We start from the raw sequence: 18,059 nt of genomic DNA, 5'->3' as shown, positions 1-18,059 counted from the left end.
ACGGAAGATCTCTAAAGTAGATCAATACCAGCGGCGCTCTTCGTCCTATTAAATTTGCGCCCGCCGGGTTTCTGGCTGGCGTTAACGGATGTCTGGAACAAGTTCAGTATTCAGTCCAGTTCATTCCTCCGACTGTACCTGTCAACAATAGGACATAGTACGTTGCTGTGTGTTTCGTCGGTGGTCTTTCTATGACAGCCAACCAAGGTATGCAAAGTTCTCGCCGGCTCATCAAATAATATCAGAACTTTTTATCCGTATCATTTGATGCTTCAGATTTTCGTTGACTTCCCTCGGACGAAAATGGGAAGACTATCAAACACGATGTGATTGTGGTTAGGTATGTACGCTGCAGGGATTTCTGTTGCCTCACTGATCGACTTTGATGACTGTCGCCGGAAACTGCGAAGCTAGGTTACATGCAACATAAATGGATCGTCTCAGCCTTATGTTTTATAGGCCGGTCCGTTTTATAATTTGATTGCTACTCGTTTCTTCAGCGCGCCAGTGCTCAAGAAAGCCTTCGGAGACTTTAATATGCTACGCGCTGGGCGCCATTTCCCTCAGAAAATATCTTGTCTTCCTCTCTTCGCACCCATTCCACACATGCTTATCCAATACGTTCTTGTATTGACTACCATAGTTCTATGCGTAAATGCCCATCAACCTGCGGAGTTATTCGATGCCTTTGAGGAATTTATTACCGGGTACGTGGCCTCATGTATACCGAGAACCTCAGTAATCTGAGGCAATATACAGGCTGCTGCAGCCTTGGTCCGTAGCTGTTCCAGGAAACAGCTCGGCGCTGTCGCCAGACGTTGTTGGCCGAGTCAATATGATGATGAGTATGTGTCTATATGGCCACTGGTATGTTCTCTAATCTGATACGCTTTATAGCGTTGAACGGCATCGAGAGCAATACCGGTAGGCACCATTTTACAATCAAATACATCCTTTTAAGACATACATTTTCTTGCAGAATTTCTCTATGGCATACCTGTGAAAGTCATGCAAGGAAATACAACCCAGATAATAGGCTATCCCACCAACGCCACCGTTGAGTCCTTATCAATACAGCACTCTGTTGTATCAGCCAGCGTCATCTTCTCGATGTATCATGCAGCAATGTCGCTTATGACACCGCTACAGGTCGACCTATGGCTCTACTTTGACAAAGACTTGCAGATATCGGCCTATGATCTGACAATCCGGAACTTCCCCAAGGCATTTTCGTTTCTGGCATCTGTTTTGTCTGAGCAGATCTCTCGTGAGATGTCTGTCGGTAATTCAACCAACGCGGTGAGCTCGAGAATGGCTGCGGACACCTGCACGGCCGCCACTGAGTACTGTACTGGTGGGAACCAACAGTACGACTCGTAAGCATCTTTGATAGTTTTCTTGATATCAGCTCACGGCTCTTGATCCTAGGTATGGTTCCTGCTTCGAGACACTTTCACGAAACGTAACTATGGACAATCTCGATCAATCCTTTTGTCGGTCAGTAAGCATTTCGACTAAAGGAAGGCTGTCGCTGAAACAACGTTAGATACTTTGTCAAGGATATGGTACAAGCTCGGCCCAGTGTCCACTGTTCTAGCCTTGGTCCTTCTGGAGGAGATACGTGTGGTAAGTTGGCCTTCGCTGTTATTGCGGACGACATTCACTGATAATTTGGATCTAGCCAACGGTTATTATGTGAATGAAACCAACAGTGGGGCGGAAGGACTGTCCGATGGCACCGTAATTGAGCTCATGAAATTTAACATGCAAGTCATATATCCTACCACCGTCGCATTTGTGCGTGTTTCTTCCGGCTTCACTCACAACATGCCTTACCCCGTATTCTGCGGTCTCAGTATTCAATTCCGGTGTTCCTTTACATGCCCTTATTGTATGTCAATGGAAAGGGAGTGGATTTCCTTCTTGTTCGCTTTTCAAAGGAATACCCCAACCTGTCGTTCGCCAATAGACGGAATGTCGCTACATGTGGGTAATAAACTATGCACACCTCCTGCCCTAATCCTCTTATCTTTGGTCAGACTGTCTTAACGCCTTTTGGACGACGGTCGCATTTATCTTGCAGAGCGTCGCATCGCCCATGCTAGGTGAACACTACACTTGGGATCGCATCGGCGAGGCTCGTATGGCTGCTGTCATCATATCTGGCTTGTGTAAGTCTCGTGTACTTCGGATTAATATTGATCTTATAATTTATGCGGGCAGACATCTACGAACTAATTTTTCGTACAAGCATGCGATGGCCTTTGCTTGTTCATCATTTTTGTGTAAGCTTCTGCTTCCTTTCGAAATTCCTGCAGAAGTTCATCTTGGATCACTAGACTTTGTTTGCAACCATATTCATCCAGATAGCACTTCAGATAGCGCTTCACCCGGCTATAGCATCTGCCGGGCTCATCTGGCTGTTCCAAGCTACAACTGAGCAATCTGTGTTCATCGGTCTCGTACTTTACCGTCTACGATTTTCCATTCATGTTGTGGCGCCAGTCTTGAGGTCTGCTGCAGTACAGTCATTGTAAGTGAACGCCATTCTGGAGCAACGTTTTGGACTAAAGAAGCATCGCAGCATTTGTAAGATCGCGTCAGCAATCTACTTACTTATTTGGTGGGGCATCAAGCTTTCTAAATTCCACCTTCCAGTCGACGTCGCCCTCAGCGTCATGCTAGTTTTGCTTATTCAGTCCTCATGGCTACTCAAATGCACGTACCGAACTCAATTTGCGTGGTAACCACATTGATATCTTTTCTCCTTTAGACAAGGATCACATGCGGTGTGATGTATTACAAGGAATATTCATGGACAGCCTGAGCGCTCCATGCTTCCGGTGATGATGGATCATTCCTACCGGAGCAAGGATACTGTCGATCGTGAACGCGGGATATTCGGTCGACAGGTCTCCGAAACCACCTTTACTGCTGATTGAAGTTTTCCATCAGCTAAGACAGAGGATCCGCGAAGCATTCGAATGCTTTATCTACCAGTCCATTCAATGATACTATCTGTCAATCAAGAATCGACTAGTAGTCGGTACATCGAAACCTGCGTATGGATGGCCCATTTAATTGATGAGGGACTATTGATTCAACCAGATACTGAAAACTCGGCCTTTAGAGCCGGCTTCGACACGGTCTTGTTGATGCTGCATTAGGTAAAGATGATCAATGGTCGTGTATTTCAACTTGAAAGCCGTGTCATTCACTAAGTAGAGACTATTCAGCAGGATATGAATTGTTTGGTATATAGAACGCAGCAGCGTTCCTCCTTAACTTTTTTAGGCGTCTTAGAGAAGGAATCACTAAAAACAGGAAGTGGGACACTGCCAAAAAAATCGATGTTGAGTTAACAGTATACTCTCTGTGCGTCTTATTTCGCAATGTCTGCATTGACGACAATTCACGTAAACCAAACATTTGAATAGGACTACAGTTGATAACCAGCAAACAAGCATAGCCTGTGGAGTACACGGTGAACTTAGGATGTCTATTAGCGCGGCGCGAGGTGGCGCGTACTCCATCACAAAAGCGAATCGGGATTCGGCCGGACCCAAATTCGCAAGGTTGCCATTTCCTGCTCTGTGCTTCCTGGGTGACGCCAGCCTAGGTGGACATGCCATCAAATCCAGAAGACCTACTTTTGCTGAGTGCAGACTTCGCCTACGATGCTCCCCTCATACTGACGTTATTATCTCCATCCACGCAGACACATAATCCACCGAACAGGCGGAATGTAATGCAGCTATCCGTTTCACGTTGCAGGTGATTTATCCACTGAGGCTACGACGCCAGGCTCTCCTACAAATATCGATGCGCGCAATGTAGGTTTTCAGTATCTTCTCTGTGCCCTTTCCCTCTAATCTGCACTCCGTATTTCCAACCCGTCTCTCATAATGTCCATCCTGAATATTTTGCTCTTCACCGCTCTATTGGTTTGTACTCACGCGCATCAATCTGCTGAACTCTTTGATGCATTTGAAGAATTTATTGGGGGGTACGTCGTTCCTGGGCAGCAAAGGTGATCCTTGACTGAGGCCTTTCATAGACTACTTCAACCATCGTCAGTGATGGCCTCGGGTAGTAGTTCAGCTCTGGCAACAGACTGCGTTGGGCGTACTAGTTTCATGAGTAAGAGGACCCCGTCTTATCTATCAGTAGCTCTCACTTAGTCTTGGTTTAAAGCGCTGCGCGGCATTGAGAACAATATCGGTATGTACTCATGAGATCCGCTCCTTAAAGTGTTAACTATGAACTCCAGAGTTCTTGTATGGGGTGTCAAGCAAAGTGGCTCAGGTGAATACCACACAAATCGTTGGCTACCCAACAAACATCATCGTTGAGTCTCTATCAATACAGAAATCCGTCGTGTCTGCCAGCACCGTATTTCGGATGAATCACGGGACTTCGTCACCCACGACACCGCTACAAGTTGATTTTTGGATCTACTTTGACGATGACTTGAAGATTTCCGAGTACGACTTGGCAGTTCGGAACCTTGGAAAGGCTTTTTCGTTCCTATCTTCTGTGCTGTCTGAACAGATCAGCACTGAAATAATCGTAGGGAATTCAACTGACGCGGTGAGCGCGAAAATGGCGGTAGATGTGTGCACCGCAGTCACGGAGTACTGTACGGGTGCTAATCAACAGTACGACTCGTAAGTATGCTTCGCAAACTCCTATTCAAGGCTTACAATGATCTCTTTATTGCAGGTATAATTCATGCTTCGAATCCCTCGGGAAGAATGTAACAATAGACAATCTCGACCAATCTGTTTGCCGGTGATCTATCTTGATCTCCGATGTATCGCTACTATCGTCACACTAGTTTAAGATACATCTTCAAGGATATGGCCCAAATTCGACCCGATGCTCATTGCTCCAGTCTTGGCATTACTGGAGGTGAGAATTGTGGTATGTGCGTGGTTTTTATCCTCATTTTTATGCTGATGATGCTGCCATTGAATGAAGTCAATAGAGACTATATTGAGACGGCCATCAGCTATCCGTTTTCAGCGAGCCTTATTGCAGCCAATCTTACGTCAGGAGGTCGGACGGCGGGACTTTCAGACAATACGCTGACCGAACTTATGAAATTCAACATGCAGCTAATATACTGTTGCATTCGTGCGTGTATTCTCATCTCCTATTGTGTTCTTATGCTTTGCGTGTAATAGTATTCTATCCCGACTTTCCTCTACATCCTCCTTCTCTACATGAACGGCAAGGGCGTCGAATTTCTTCTTGCTCGGTTTTCCATGGAATATCGAGAACTCTCGTTTGCACATAAGCGTAATGTTGTGGCTTGTGCGTGTTCCTACTGTTATATCTAGCCGATGTCTTGATGGGGCCTTCAGACATTCTCAGCACTATCTGAACTATGGCTGCGCTCATCTTGCAGCTTGTTGCATCCCCAAGCTTGGGCGGCCTCTATACGTGGAACCACTTTGGTGAAATGCGTGTTGCAGGGCTTATTGTCTCCGGCCTGTGTGAGAGTCTATGGTTTCATAGAACTCCGTATGCTGAGGTATGAAATAAGATCTTTACGAACTGGTGTATCGATCGAACATGCGGTGGACATTGCTTGTTCACCACCTTTGTGTAAGTCTTTAGATAGCTGCTTTCGAACTACGAAATTGTAACCTCAAGGCTTTTAGACTCTTTTCGCCATCATCTTCATTCAGATCGCTCTTCAGATGGCCCTTGATCCAGCAATTGCATCAGCGGGGCTAATTTGGTTGTTTCAGGCAACAACGGAACAGTCAATTTTTATCGGACTCGTACTGTACCGTCTACGGTACGCAAAGGAAACTGTTCAATCTGTGTTGAGATTTGCTGCTATACAATCTTTGTACGTTTCTTTATATCTCATTCTTGGTGGTGTCTGACTCGGTGCCCTTGAAGCATTTTCAAATTTGGATTCGCTATTTATCTGCTGGTGTGGTGGGCTGTCAAACTCGCCAAGTTTCACCATCCCATTGATATTGCACTGAACGTGGTGGTGGTGTTGATCCTTTCGAGTCTCATGGCTACTCAAGTGTTAGCTCCTGGTTTAAAATGTTATGAAGCTCTGCTGATTCCAAACTTAAAAGGCAAGGATCGTACGCAGTGTGGTGCATCGCAAACAACATGGGCGGAAGGTAGCCCCAGTTGGGACATGCTTTCGACAAGAATAATGGCCCCAAATGTAGTACAGCAGGTGCACCTAGAGTCTCAAGTTGCAAGGTTCTGACATGATCATTGAGTGTCCACTGGGAGCGTTCATGAGGGGGAAGAGTACTTAATACAAGCATTCTCATGTTATCTAGGAAGCTGTATAAGGCATGAACCAGCTCATTATCGTTGTTATTCACATGTGTATTCCATCATCAACTCGAATGTCACACATCACGACAAAGAATATGAGAATGGAAAAAAAAATTTTCTCAATTATTCCGATTTCTTGGATTGGATTGCGCTGGAATTAATTGAAATAGTACATACCCATAAAAGTCCCAAACAGTAGAAGAATGACTAAATAGTCATCATTTCAGATGACCCCTTAGCTCAGTGGTAGAGCGTGTGATTCCAGTTTTCAGGTGTCCACAAGGCCAAGCGTTCAACTCGCTTAGGGGTCACGCGATTGTGTAATCTTTTGCCCCCTTGCCTTATAAGGAACTCAAGGAGACTGGGGAAGCCCGGAAGTTGTTACAAAATCGTTTTTATTCCCTCGCTAGGCAGCGTAGTCAGTATTTTACGGTACTTTGGTACTTGTTACAAATAAAATATTAAATAAGAAGCTGAAATATCGATCACGTGCTACTCACATGACCGACGCGACTCCTTGAAGAAGATTTCCATTTCGCCAAATTGTCGCGCGTTTTGGTGCTCCGAAGACCTTCAAGGTTTTGTTCAACATTATACGTAGCCATGATGATTTTATTTCAACCATTTACTAATAGACTTGCTGGTCATATACAGTTCCGCCGCAGATACTGTCATCTTGGTGATCCACTGTGACCGCCATCCAACAGGATGTGGTAAATTACCAGGTTCTTCGCAGTACGAAGCCTTATTTTGCATCATCAAACCTACTGGGTGCTGTGAAAGCTCCAACTTATCCCTCAGTCAAAGGGAGTTTTTCCGGCCCATTTCTAAGGAGCCACATCCCAATACAGTCATTTCAATAAGCATCTCCCATATCCAGACAGCACGTCCGGGAAAACAAAAAACTTGTATTTGACACGCTTCATACTGAATCCCAGTGTAGTGGAGGTTATTTTTGATATATTTGTATATAGTGAGCACTGAGTACCGGTTACTACAAAGATGAGTGCACACACAAAATCACACACTCTTCCCGATTACAGCAGAAGATGGAAGGGAACACAAACAAGAAGGTGGCGCGAGCTTGGTATGCCATCACCCTATTTGAGGGTGTCTCCACAAAGCTTTGGCGCCGTCGGCATACAATGCTACTTCGCCACAGGAATAGGTGGAGCAAGAAAAAGGGGAGTAAGGGAAAGAATTTCACGGTGTGTAGGCCACGTTCGTACCGCACTGCGGCACCCGTTTGCGACTAGAGCTGTCCTGGTCCGCAGTTCTAATTGCTGTAGCTGGTTTCTCCATGAATACCAATGACGATAGACGGAGCGGCATCATAGTACGATACGCCCAAAGAGTCATCTAAGCCACTGCGAATGAAGCCTGCGTGATCCGTCAGTGGCGGGAAACAAGAGAAGAGCTTATACTTACCTTCGATATCACGAACGGCAGAAAGCAGGTGACGGCCACACCCAGAATAGCTGTTCCTTCGATGCCACCCGCTGAGGACTCGTGGAATGTGTTTATAGATAGTACTTGGTGATTACAGGCTTCGCTCTAGAGCTCGATTGTGAAGATAAGCAAAGAAGTGTGATCACCATAACAAGCTCGAGTCATGGACACAAATTCGCTTACAGAAGGGGAGAAATGCTGTAGCAACATTAGGAAGCCTGACAACTCCGACTCACGGCAGAGTACTGGCGAGGTCACCGTCTCAGGTTGAGGCCACCTCTGTAGGACTCAATAAAACACTGACCGCCTCTGTCCATTATAATCATAAATAAACGCATTAGCTGATACAGTGACTCGTTGGGGATCCGCCGATAGTGGGTGATAAATTCAGGAAAGCGATCGTACATACGAGGATATGACTGTGACTAAGTGGCTAGGCCAGCAGAAATCCGGTATACCATAGTAGCCAATCGAAATTGCGAGACCAGACGGAAAGATAAGCTAACTTGAACGGTGTACCAGATGAGCTTATGCCACGACGGAATGGGCGGTCACCGCATCTGATACCCAACAACTCCAATTGTCTTGTGGTTGTCGCCGCCGGGAAAACAAGCGGAGGAGCCACGAATAATCGAGGGTTGTCCCTCATCGCTTTAGGTTCTGGAATCTACTCATTCATACCCCATGCCTGAAGACGTAAAAGACGGATGAAACACGAATGAATATACCCGTCGTCTGCCCCGAATGTTCGAAGTGAGTTCGTGGTACAAGACCGCCACCGCCACGAAGTGAAGACTTTTTTCCAAGTATAAAAGGCGGCCGCAAGAAAGAATATAAGGATTTAACAGCAAACAGCTTTAATACAGGTTTGGTACTGGGCGTCGTCAGGAAGGTTTTCGAACGAGTCCGTGAATTTCCGATGATTTTGCGATACAGGAGTCAGAACAAGAGTGTTACGCCAATATGTCGTGTTCGCCTTACGAGACCATAACGGAGCTCAAGCTGAAGACGCTTTGAAGACACGATCGTCGGAGTAAGGCTACAATCCACGAACCCGAAGAAACCAGATGTTAAAATGGAGGGACTGAGTACAACAGGAAGAAGGGGGCCTGAGCACCAGTCCCGCCGCCATGTTTTGGCAGAGACTATGTGCATGTTGCGGTCGAGAGGGAAGAAAAACAAAGATCGCGGGAGTTTCAGTGTCCGGTCCGAGCTTCCCATGGCTGACTAAGCAAGGAGGAACACTGCCAGATAACGCTTCAAGCGGTGCATTGATGACTGTCTGCGTTCGTTTTTCTGCTTCGATGCTTCACAGTAGTCTTGGAATTTATCCAAAACCATAGGTCTGTCATACCATTTCACAACATCATATATTCATCTCTATCCAGCCAGACACCCAGTACTATTAGTGACCTTCCAGCTGCAGGGAAGGCGATGATATGGATCCATATCTTCGAGTTCGTTATGCCCCAGTATGATATAGCTCCAACTCCGAGAGGAAGCAAGTTTTTCGTACAAGTTGATCTGTTCTCCGGATCTTGCAGCCAAGTACTCCGTTACTAATTTGGAGTAGAGCGCCTTTAGAGGCCACTTCACAGACTCTTTCTATGCTTGATTTGGCACTTTTGATCTCTCGCCTGTAAATCCCGGATTTTCCCAAGTACGTATGTTATTGGTATCGTCTATGTAGCTCCATCTAAACATAGCGCAGCCATTCTTACATACAGAGTATCTATGGATACGGAGACATCAAACGTTTCAGCCGTTTTCCATAAGAGTTTCTTCAGACACGGCTCTAGTCGCTTATAATAGCTCTATGCCGTTCGCGGGGTGCGCGACGCGACGTGATCACGTGAGAATGCATGCATCTGTCTGATTCTTGGTTTCTAGTGTTCGACTTACCACTACTGTATCCTAAAATCAGTTCTCTTATAGTATTGCTTGCCTCTCCACCTTGGATGGGCAAGCACTGCTTGACACGGTATTGGTGAGAAGCTCTCGAATTGCCACAACTTCTAAATAGTCACTGATTGACGAGTCCTTCTTTATTTTCTGCTCTAGCCGAGAGCTTTTCTTCTTATGTTACTTTACTTTCATGGAACTCTACTGCGATCGATCGCTGCTCGTAGGACGGAACGGGTGGTGTTAAGGTGAGCCTGTTCGTACTACCCACCGATCAATGTTACTTTTCGTCGGCGTAAGTCCGCATCTACGCTTTGAGAATTGCTGAAGGGCTTATACTCTGGTTCTCATGGCAACAGGTACATCTTATGATTGTAAAGAAGAGGACAGAAAACTATCTTCGGAGTCGTGCGGCTGATAGAAGCTGATATCTAGTAAGCTCAACTACTCAGCATTTCTGCTGCGCATCAGAGCATCAGAAGGTAGGTCATTGATACTTTGGTCGAGTATTGGCTGATTGTGATATTTGTTCAGTGCTCCAAGCGTTCGGTCGAAGGATCTGCCCTGGAAGGTCTAGGCGGGGCCCATGAACATACGGCATACGACTCGTCTAGTCACGCCAATCAGATAGGTTCAGGCGAATATGTCTTCAGGCTGTGAGGACTTTCGTCGGTGTTTTCGTGCGCAGCCGACAGCACAGAGAGGAGGCGCCAGGTACAGGAACTGCGTCAACAAAAATGTCCTCTCCTCGGCGGCAAGTAGCTATCAATCAATTTCAAGGGATATGTCTGCAAGGGTCACCAAAGTTGTTGACCAACTCCGCTTGCTGACCCTGCATGGGACAATTTTTCTCTCCGTCGAGTATGTAAGTCATCCGACCATCCTCACCGACGCAGGGCCGGCGTCAAGGACATCCCGTTGTGGTCTTGGAAAATTGTTGTAGAGATGGCCACAGAATTGGCGAGTGCGTACTTTTTGTGTTAGTCAGTGATGCGTACTGACAGTCATTTACAAGTGTTATGCAGACAATTACGCACCAAGCTGAACGTTAAACACACGTCGCTGCCTCTCCCAAGATACGGTGCCTTGTTCCTCTGCCATCTACTTGGGCTATGGTTGATATGATTCGCTGTTCTCGGGCAGGGGTATTATTTGCCCGTTTACTCTTGCTTGTGTGATGCTGGTTTTTCTGTCTTACGGCTCTCCTCTTTCTCTACTCGCCGCTTATGCTTCTCTCCTCCGGCCTACACCCCTCGACTTTCCTCCGTTTCCACAAGGGTTCCAGAGGTTTGGTTTCGAACTTCATTTTGATTCTGTGAACCATATGAGGTTTGCACGCACAGCTTCCTGAGTACACTATGTGTTGAAACAATTGGAACCGTCTGGCTATGCCCAAAACCCTCATGGGGATCGCCTTTCATTAGAACAAGATCAACCCCAAACCCTTAATCAGGTAACTCACTGCTCGTTCAATTATGACATACCCTTCTCGGTGTGGCATCTACCTACCATGGCAAAGGTGCTCTGGTAATCATTATGCACAGTCGTAAGTACCGGAATCTCTCAATGGCTCTCCGATATTAATGAAGACCTTTATTCTCATCAGCGCTTCACACATCTGATTGGTGCCGACTATAGGGCAAAACTGCCCGTACTGAGCCCCTCGTCTTATCGTACCACTCACGGAGGCCTACTTGACGGATCAGCACTCATTCTGAACTTGGCGAAAGAAACGTGGCGTAGATATTCCCTGCACAGCTATGCCCTGACGAAAAGATCCGTAGAAGCTGGGATCACCTCCCCGTTGAGCCCGGGTTAGACACGACGTTTCTAAGCGCGCAGATCACGACTTGACACCGATGATGGATACCCAAAACATGGAGAATGGTTGGGGAAATCCCGCAGAACCCCATGTCAATAATATCATCTTTTATCTAGATAATAGGTAATGAAGTCATTTAATAGATCGACAAGGCGCTGCGTTCCCGAGGGACCGCTACTGAGAAAAAGTATTCACAATAGCTCCGATGTTACGTGTGAGTCTGACTGAAGAATAATACTGCCGACAGAGCGTGTTATCTTGCCATTACAACATTCTACATTCCGATGCTCAGGAGGCATTTCCTGTGTCAAAGGATCGGGAAGGCTGCCACGGCTGGTGTTGCCTGGGAACACTATGGAGGTAGGACAGCCAGGGTAAAGTACGCCTTTTTTCCCGAGAGGACTTTAATGAGGCCTTGTGAGGCTACAGAGCGGCTGTGACAACGCGAGAAGGATGTGGCGAGAGAAAATTCACCATAAAAGGATGAATGTTCCTGTGGCGTGACGACGTGACAGGCACAAACAGAGGTAAATGTGCCTGGATGCGAGCGTTGCTCATTGAATCAATCTCTGCTGTTCTGTGCTGCCCAAGCTGCTCGCCCTTCCTATTCCCTAGCCATGCACAGACTGCCCACGTCCTCCAGCCAGCCGCGCCCGACGACGTCAAGGCCAGTGACCAGTGTTGGCCCCGGTCCCCAGCTATACAACGATTACTACGACGATGTCGACGACGACGAAGACAGCGACGACGGAGATGTTTTTGCATTTCTGCCCCCGAGCACAGCAGAGCAGCAGCAGCAGTCTCAACATGCCTATGGCTATCCAGACGAGCCTCCACGCACAGGCTCTGCGCCAACATACCCCTCGCCAATATTCGATCCATATGCCCGTTTCCCAGCTGATTCGACCCAGGCGGGTCGCGTCGTTCATCAGCCCTTATCGCAACCACTGACACCACCCTCAACTGACTCGCAATCCAATGACGATCCCTACCGAATGACAAGGATCCAGCGACAGACGCCCCAGTCGTCCGTGGAGGTACATGTGTCGTTGCCAAGCGCTGGAAGCGAGAAGGACATTGAGGCGGAGGCGGAGATGCGGCTTCATACCAAGTCGAGTAGGGGGAGCCCCAGTATCGGGGAGAGCTACGTTGACGACGATTTTGACGATATTGATCACGACGGGGGCCGGGAAGCGAGTATCAAGTATGTATTCCTTCTCTACATTCCCGACGTGCGGGCGCTCACCATTGACACAGAATGGACTTTGACTTCGATGCTATCGAAGAGGAGGACTCGCCGTACCCTGAGGTCCGGGCATCGGTATCGAATATCGACGACCCGGACATGCCCGCCCTAACATTTCGTATGTGGTTTGTTGGGCTCTTCCTATGTCTAATCAGTGGCGCCCTTAACGTGTTCTTCAACTTCCGCTCTCCTGCGCCTTCTGTCGTTCCTCTGGCCCTTCTACTCCTCTCCTATCCCCTTGGCAAGTTCCTTGCTTTCACACTCCCTATTACTGTCTACCGCATACCGCTCCCTTATATCCCCTCTTTTCTCATACCCGCACCACCTATACCACCTCAATATCCGGCTTCCTTCTTCAGTCGTCTCGCATTCATCCTATCACCCAGGAGAATAGTGCACACGCTCTTTGCTCCCTTCTCTTCTTCAACTACACCTTCATTTGAATTCTCTCTTAATCCTGGTCCATGGAACATCAAAGAGCATGTACTCGTGTTTATCATGGCTAACGTCGCCGTCAGTAACCCATATGCTCTTTACGCGATCGTGGTTGCCGAAGTATACTACGATTTGGCGTTGGGCTACTGGTTCAGTTTGGTTCTCGTTTTGGCCACCCAACTCACTGGTTTCGGTTTGGCCGGCGTCTGTCGACGGTTTTTGGTGTGGCCTGCTTCTATGGTCTGGCCTCAGAATCTTGTAGCATGCACTTTGCTCAACACGCTGCACGCTGAAGAAGACTCTGATGAAGTTATACCGAGTATCACTGAAAGGACGATGGGAATGACGCGATTCAGGTTTTTCATGTGGGTTATGATTGGTATCTTCTTCTGGTCTTTCGTGCCCGGTCTGTGCGGTTTCACTTTTCCCATGGCTGTCGTGCTTACCCGTCCTTCACAGGATTTCTATTCTCTGCCGTATCAATCTTCTCCTTCTTATGTTGGGTTTGGCCGAACAATGTTCCCGTCAACCAGTTATTCGGGGTGTACAGTGGTTTAGGCATGAGTGTCTTGACATTTGATTGGACTCAGATCAGCTGGATTGGCAGCCCGCTGATGGGTAAGCCCCTTCCTTCAATCAGCCCCGTACCGATTCTGATGACTGTTCTACATAGTTCCATGGTGGGCGCAAGTGCACGTAGCAGTTGGGTTTGTTGTCTTTTACTGGATTCTGACGCCCATCCTATATTACACCAACGTAAGTCGTGTTTGTGTTTTGTAACCTTACTTAGCCTGACATCCGGAATGATCCTGTAGTCGTGGGATCTTTCCTACTTCCCCATTTCAGCAAACGAACCTTACGACCGGTTCGGAAATATCTACAACGTCTCTCTTGTCCTTCGGAAGGACGATACTTTCGACAGCGAAGCCTACTATAACTATTCGCCTCTCTATCTTCCGGCAACGTATGCCATGTGCTATCTGATCGCGTTTGCGCTGTCCACATGTGTTATCACACACACCATCCTGTACCATGGCAAGTCACTCTTGAACGGCATCAAAAAGATGAGGATCGAGAAGGACGATATTCACGCCAAATTAATGAGAAACTACCCCGAGGTCCCAGACTGGTGGTATATCATCTCTTTCGTCACTTTCTTCTGCCTCGCGATTGTTGCTGTCGAAGTATGGAAAACTGGCGTACCAGTCTATGCGTTACTCCTGGCATTGCTTTTGCCGGTTATCTACATTCTACCGAGTGGCTTCATTTACGCTATGACCGGTCAAGGAGTAAGCCCTACATTTATCTGATCGATATCGATTCCTGACCACGCATAGATCACCCTGAATATCTTGGCTCAAATCATCCCTGGAACACTTGTGCCAGGGAACCCGCTCGCAAACATGGTGTTCAAATCGTATTCCGTCCAGACCTTAACGGAGGCTACATCGTTTGTTCAGGACTTGAAGTTGGGGCACTATGTCAAAGTACCGCCAAGAGCGACATTTGTTGGTATGCCACCTTCTCTTCGTCATCAATCAATCCTCATTCAAGTGCAGTTCAATTGGTGGGCACAATATTGGCCGCATTCGTGCAAGTCGGCGTAAAGACCTGGATATTCTCCAATGTCCCCGACATTTGTTCGGATCACCAAAAGAGTAACCTTACCTGTCCGCATAACCAGGTCTTCTATACGGCCTCAGCCGTGTGGGGTCTTATTGGCCCTACACGACAATTTGGTACTGGCTCGATCTATCATCCTCATCTATATGCGATCATCGTCGGCGCTTTCCTGCCTCTGCCGTTTTGGTTATGGCAACGGCGACATCCGAATTCGTGGGCAAAGTACGTATCTACGCCGATCGTATTAAACGGTGTCTCTGGAATCCCCCCTGCAACTGGTATAAACTATTCGAGCTGGTTCGTCGTTGGTGTCGTGTTCCAGTATATGATCAGAAAGAGGAACTTTGCGTGGTGGAGCAAGTTCAACTACGTTACGAGTGCAGCCTTGGACTGTGGAACAGTGTTGGGGCTGATATTTATTTTCTTCACTCTGCAGGTGGGTACACGCTGCTGACGACCGAGCTTCATGTTCTGATGGTCTGTTTTTTTAGTTTCCAAATGGAGGTGTGACGCTGAATTGGTGGGGAAACAATGTATACGTGAATAGTAAGTGTGCGCCATTCCTTCTCTTGAAGAGGAATCTGACGAGGTCTCTACAGCGGCTGATTACAATCAAACTCCACTAAGAACTATACCTGAAGGTGGTATACCCTGGCCATCATAGTATAGGCGGTGGGCAGTCCCCGCCGAGTTTGATATTCGTCCTATCCTTCATTTTTATATCTCCTCATCTTTTATTTGGAAATAGTGTGTGTACCTCTGTGTGTTTAGATCGATCTACTTTCGCTACCCTCCCACCTATTCCTCCTAGCCATCTCTCGTACGCCTAAAAGAATCTAAAGATGGGTATATAACTATTCGATTCTGTCTTATACTAAATAGCTTGTAGTGAGTGAATGAAAGAAGAAATGTCAATTTGAATCCTTGATTGAGTGATTTTAAATTTCTGCTTCGCGTCGGCTTGTTCGGTCAATACGGTCACGCGTTTACCCTTTGCACTGCCGAGGCTGCCGCTTCCCACGCTTCCTTGCCTCCTTACCTCCATCATTCATCATTCATCACAGCGTGCATGCCGCCACCGCGCAAGCGCCGCAGGGCCGTCAAAGGCGGTCGGCGATCTGTAGGAAAGCTTTCCGCGTTCGTAGAGCTACCCTTAGATATCCTTCTTGAGGCGAGTCTCGTTTCCTGGTCTTTCACGCGCCATGAAACAAAGAATGAGCGTATATAGATTTTCGGTTTGCTCAATCCATTGGATCTCTTACATCTGGCGCGTCTCAGCAAGGATTTTCGAAAGGTGCTTATGAGCAGGTCGACTATATGCGCATGGAAATCGGCGCACTCGAACCTTGAAGGATTCCCAGGGCCTTTTCCTGGTATGTCGGAGCCTGCGTGGGTTAATCTTGCCTTCATGGCAGAATGTCATGTACGTGCGTAGTACGGGCCTCGTGTTGTGTCTAATTCGTTTTTTAAATTGTAGTACTGCACCAAGATCGTTCGGTGTCCTGATATGTATCTGAAGGCTCGTCTATGTCCTGGCTGTGCTAAAACGCGGTATGTCACGTCATATTCATCTGCGCTTGGGGTTCTCATACGCTTGGATTTGTAGGCTGGTCGGACGAAATGAGCTTATTAATAATGCTCCGGATTCTGAAGAAGCACTGAAGATTCAGAATATCTTCAGGCTTATCCCTACCCATTTTACCGGTACGCGATCATCTTTTCCTTGTGGCCAGTGGCTAATATATTGTTCAGCGTATCAACGCCAGCGTCGCAAAAATTTGGATTGTTTCGCTTTGCAAAGTGAATATGACGCAATGCGGGCCAAGATCTCAACTATGACTTCAGATGATGAACTTTGTCAATTAGAAATAGTAGAACAGTGTGCATTTCTGCTCGAGCATCGGAACGTAAACTCCATCCGTTCCACTTACCTTCAAATATGATTTGACCTTTAGTTAGCATGCAATTCTCTGCACACAATGGCACGATCAACGTGTGCGTGATCGACAAGACGAGATTGATGAATTGAAAAAGAGCAGGAAGGCAGCGTCAGTGCCCATCCACTGTACTTCAAGCATCTGTCTCTGATGGGAATGTATAGCATCCGTGATAAACTCATAGAGCTTGGATATGAGAAAGATCTCGAAAGCGTCAGGTTTCCGGATTGCTTTGCGGAGCATCGTCTTGTGAAGAAGAATAGTCCTTGGACTGATCGCGGTATGCTGTTTGTTGTATAACTACGAAGTCTTCATTAACGAAAATCTGCAGCCTGGGCCAATATCAAGGGCGAGATGGTTCGCTGGGCAAAGTCAATGAGAACTAGACGCCTGGCCAGAGAGCGTGAGGCTTTGATCAACAGTCGCAAATCGATCGCTGTCGTCGTTCTCCGTCAGTACAAGAACGAGTCCACAAATTATCCTCTGAAGCGCTTCTTCCCCACCATCGCCGACTTCTGTGACTTCCCTCCCGTGCGCGAGGTTTTGGAGCTCCCTTCGGAAGTGGTAGTAAACACACAGAGCTTCTCTGCAGTGGTTCCTCAAATACCCTATCTTTGCCGACGGTGGCGGGGATATGTCCGCGGCTTGTTGTCCCAGTTGATTCTTGGACCCGACTCGCAGATTCCCCCTGAAGAACACCTTACACACTTAAAATTGGCACGCAGTGTACTGATTTGTCAGTCTTGCAGTACCTTCCCACTTTCATCCCAGCTGCATCGAGGCCATGAGGATGAGGATGACAGATACAAGCTTGAGCCTCTCTTTTATCCTCAAATGTTGACTCACGCTTGCACATCGCTTGGCTACAAACAGCGTTGCCCGGCTCCAGACGAATCTTCCCGCCTTGTCCATGAACACTACCGCTCCCGTGCTCCCTGGCATACGACCTCGCTTGCACAAAATGAGCAGTTCAAGATGATAGTTGAGACTATAATCCGACTGGTCGAACTCGAACCGAGTACTGCAAGTGTCCAGCACATGGATGACGCAGACGCCCAATTTGAATGTCTGCTCTGTGAACACAACCGGATTACAAGACATTCGGAGATGGTCATATTGTACAACTGGCGAGAATATGTGAGTGTCTTGTATATTTTCTGGAGCAAGTAGCTTACTCGCTTTCCTTCAGGCTCGACATATATTCGAACACCATTTCTAGGACCGCGGCAGATTCTCACAACATGTTGAGATTTTCCTCTCAGGTGACACCATTCCGCGTACCTATCATGAGATTCGACCAGTGGGAAAAACTGTTTGGAAGTGTGTCCGT

At 47.3% G+C, this 18,059-nt stretch overlaps 5 protein-coding genes and 1 non-coding gene across 6 annotated transcripts; all 6 read left to right on the top strand.

The window, feature by feature from the left end:
- The first annotated feature begins 353 nt into the window (after nucleotides 1–353).
- EV420DRAFT_314593 (uncharacterized protein) lies at nucleotides 354–3,297 on the top strand. Its single transcript, XM_060481675.1, has 13 exons — nucleotides 354–707; nucleotides 760–845; nucleotides 898–924; nucleotides 980–1,376; nucleotides 1,429–1,497; nucleotides 1,547–1,626; nucleotides 1,682–1,797; nucleotides 1,857–1,986; nucleotides 2,040–2,171; nucleotides 2,224–2,285; nucleotides 2,340–2,533; nucleotides 2,585–2,718; nucleotides 2,774–3,297. The coding sequence occupies exons 1-13, from the start codon at nucleotides 538–540 to the stop codon at nucleotides 2,845–2,847; spliced, it is 1,671 nt and encodes a 556-aa protein (XP_060331536.1). The 5' UTR covers nucleotides 354–537; the 3' UTR covers nucleotides 2,848–3,297.
- A 608-nt stretch (nucleotides 3,298–3,905) lies between these two features.
- Nucleotides 3,906–4,795, top strand: EV420DRAFT_1642281 (uncharacterized protein; the record flags this gene model as incomplete). Its single annotated transcript, XM_060477334.1, has 5 exons — nucleotides 3,906–4,006; nucleotides 4,058–4,140; nucleotides 4,195–4,221; nucleotides 4,271–4,667; nucleotides 4,723–4,795. 5 exons carry the CDS (start codon nucleotides 3,906–3,908, stop codon nucleotides 4,793–4,795), a joined length of 681 nt encoding a protein of 226 aa, XP_060331535.1.
- A 667-nt stretch (nucleotides 4,796–5,462) lies between these two features.
- Nucleotides 5,463–6,393, top strand: EV420DRAFT_314550 (uncharacterized protein). The gene is made up of 3 exons (XM_060481674.1): nucleotides 5,463–5,610; nucleotides 5,667–5,860; nucleotides 5,914–6,393. Exons 1-3 carry the CDS (start codon nucleotides 5,578–5,580, stop codon nucleotides 6,239–6,241), a joined length of 555 nt encoding a protein of 184 aa, XP_060331534.1. The 5' UTR covers nucleotides 5,463–5,577; the 3' UTR covers nucleotides 6,242–6,393.
- A 151-nt stretch (nucleotides 6,394–6,544) lies between these two features.
- EV420DRAFT_t141 lies at nucleotides 6,545–6,626 on the top strand. Its single transcript has one exon. It is a non-coding gene; the product is annotated as a tRNA-Trp (tRNA).
- Nucleotides 6,627–12,746: 6,120 nt separating this feature from the next.
- Nucleotides 12,747–15,456, top strand: EV420DRAFT_1269631 (OPT oligopeptide transporter protein-domain-containing protein; the record flags this gene model as incomplete). Its single annotated transcript, XM_060467514.1, has 8 exons — nucleotides 12,747–13,575; nucleotides 13,629–13,787; nucleotides 13,843–13,925; nucleotides 13,985–14,458; nucleotides 14,507–14,681; nucleotides 14,729–15,228; nucleotides 15,284–15,338; nucleotides 15,392–15,456. The coding sequence occupies 8 exons, from the start codon at nucleotides 12,747–12,749 to the stop codon at nucleotides 15,454–15,456; spliced, it is 2,340 nt and encodes a 779-aa protein (XP_060331533.1).
- Nucleotides 15,457–16,020: 564 nt separating this feature from the next.
- On the top strand, nucleotides 16,021–17,899 carry EV420DRAFT_1269430 (uncharacterized protein; the record flags this gene model as incomplete). The annotated part of the gene is made up of 6 exons (XM_060467505.1): nucleotides 16,021–16,215; nucleotides 16,270–16,374; nucleotides 16,526–16,699; nucleotides 16,752–16,840; nucleotides 16,894–17,009; nucleotides 17,061–17,899. Coding segments are annotated over 6 exons (1,518 nt in total), but the record flags the coding sequence as incomplete, so codon positions are not given.
- Nucleotides 17,900–18,059: the final 160 nt, after the last annotated feature.

This window comes from Desarmillaria tabescens (assembly GCF_030435595.1).
Source record: "Desarmillaria tabescens strain CCBAS 213 chromosome Unknown EV420scaffold_15, whole genome shotgun sequence".
Classification (NCBI taxonomy): Eukaryota; Fungi; Basidiomycota; class Agaricomycetes; order Agaricales; family Physalacriaceae; genus Desarmillaria; species Desarmillaria tabescens.
This window is presented reverse-complemented; position numbering and strand designations above follow the sequence as displayed.

Excerpts from the sequence above, each read along its gene's own strand:
- EV420DRAFT_314593 (XM_060481675.1), top strand. The coding sequence starts at position 538 with ATGCTACGCGCTGGGCGCCATTTCCCTCAGAAAATATCTTGTCTTCCT. Across the intron at positions 1,377-1,428 it reads GGGAACCAACAGTACGACTC|GTATGGTTCCTGCTTCGAGA; the intron begins GTAAGCATCTTT and ends TCTTGATCCTAG. Across the intron at positions 2,286-2,339 it reads TGCTTGTTCATCATTTTTGT|ACTTTGTTTGCAACCATATT; the intron begins GTAAGCTTCTGC and ends TTGGATCACTAG.
- EV420DRAFT_314550 (XM_060481674.1), top strand. The coding sequence starts at position 5,578 with ATGCGGTGGACATTGCTTGTTCACCACCTTTGT. Across the intron at positions 5,611-5,666 it reads TGCTTGTTCACCACCTTTGT|ACTCTTTTCGCCATCATCTT; the intron begins GTAAGTCTTTAG and ends CAAGGCTTTTAG. Across the intron at positions 5,861-5,913 it reads TTTGCTGCTATACAATCTTT|CATTTTCAAATTTGGATTCG; the intron begins GTACGTTTCTTT and ends GTGCCCTTGAAG.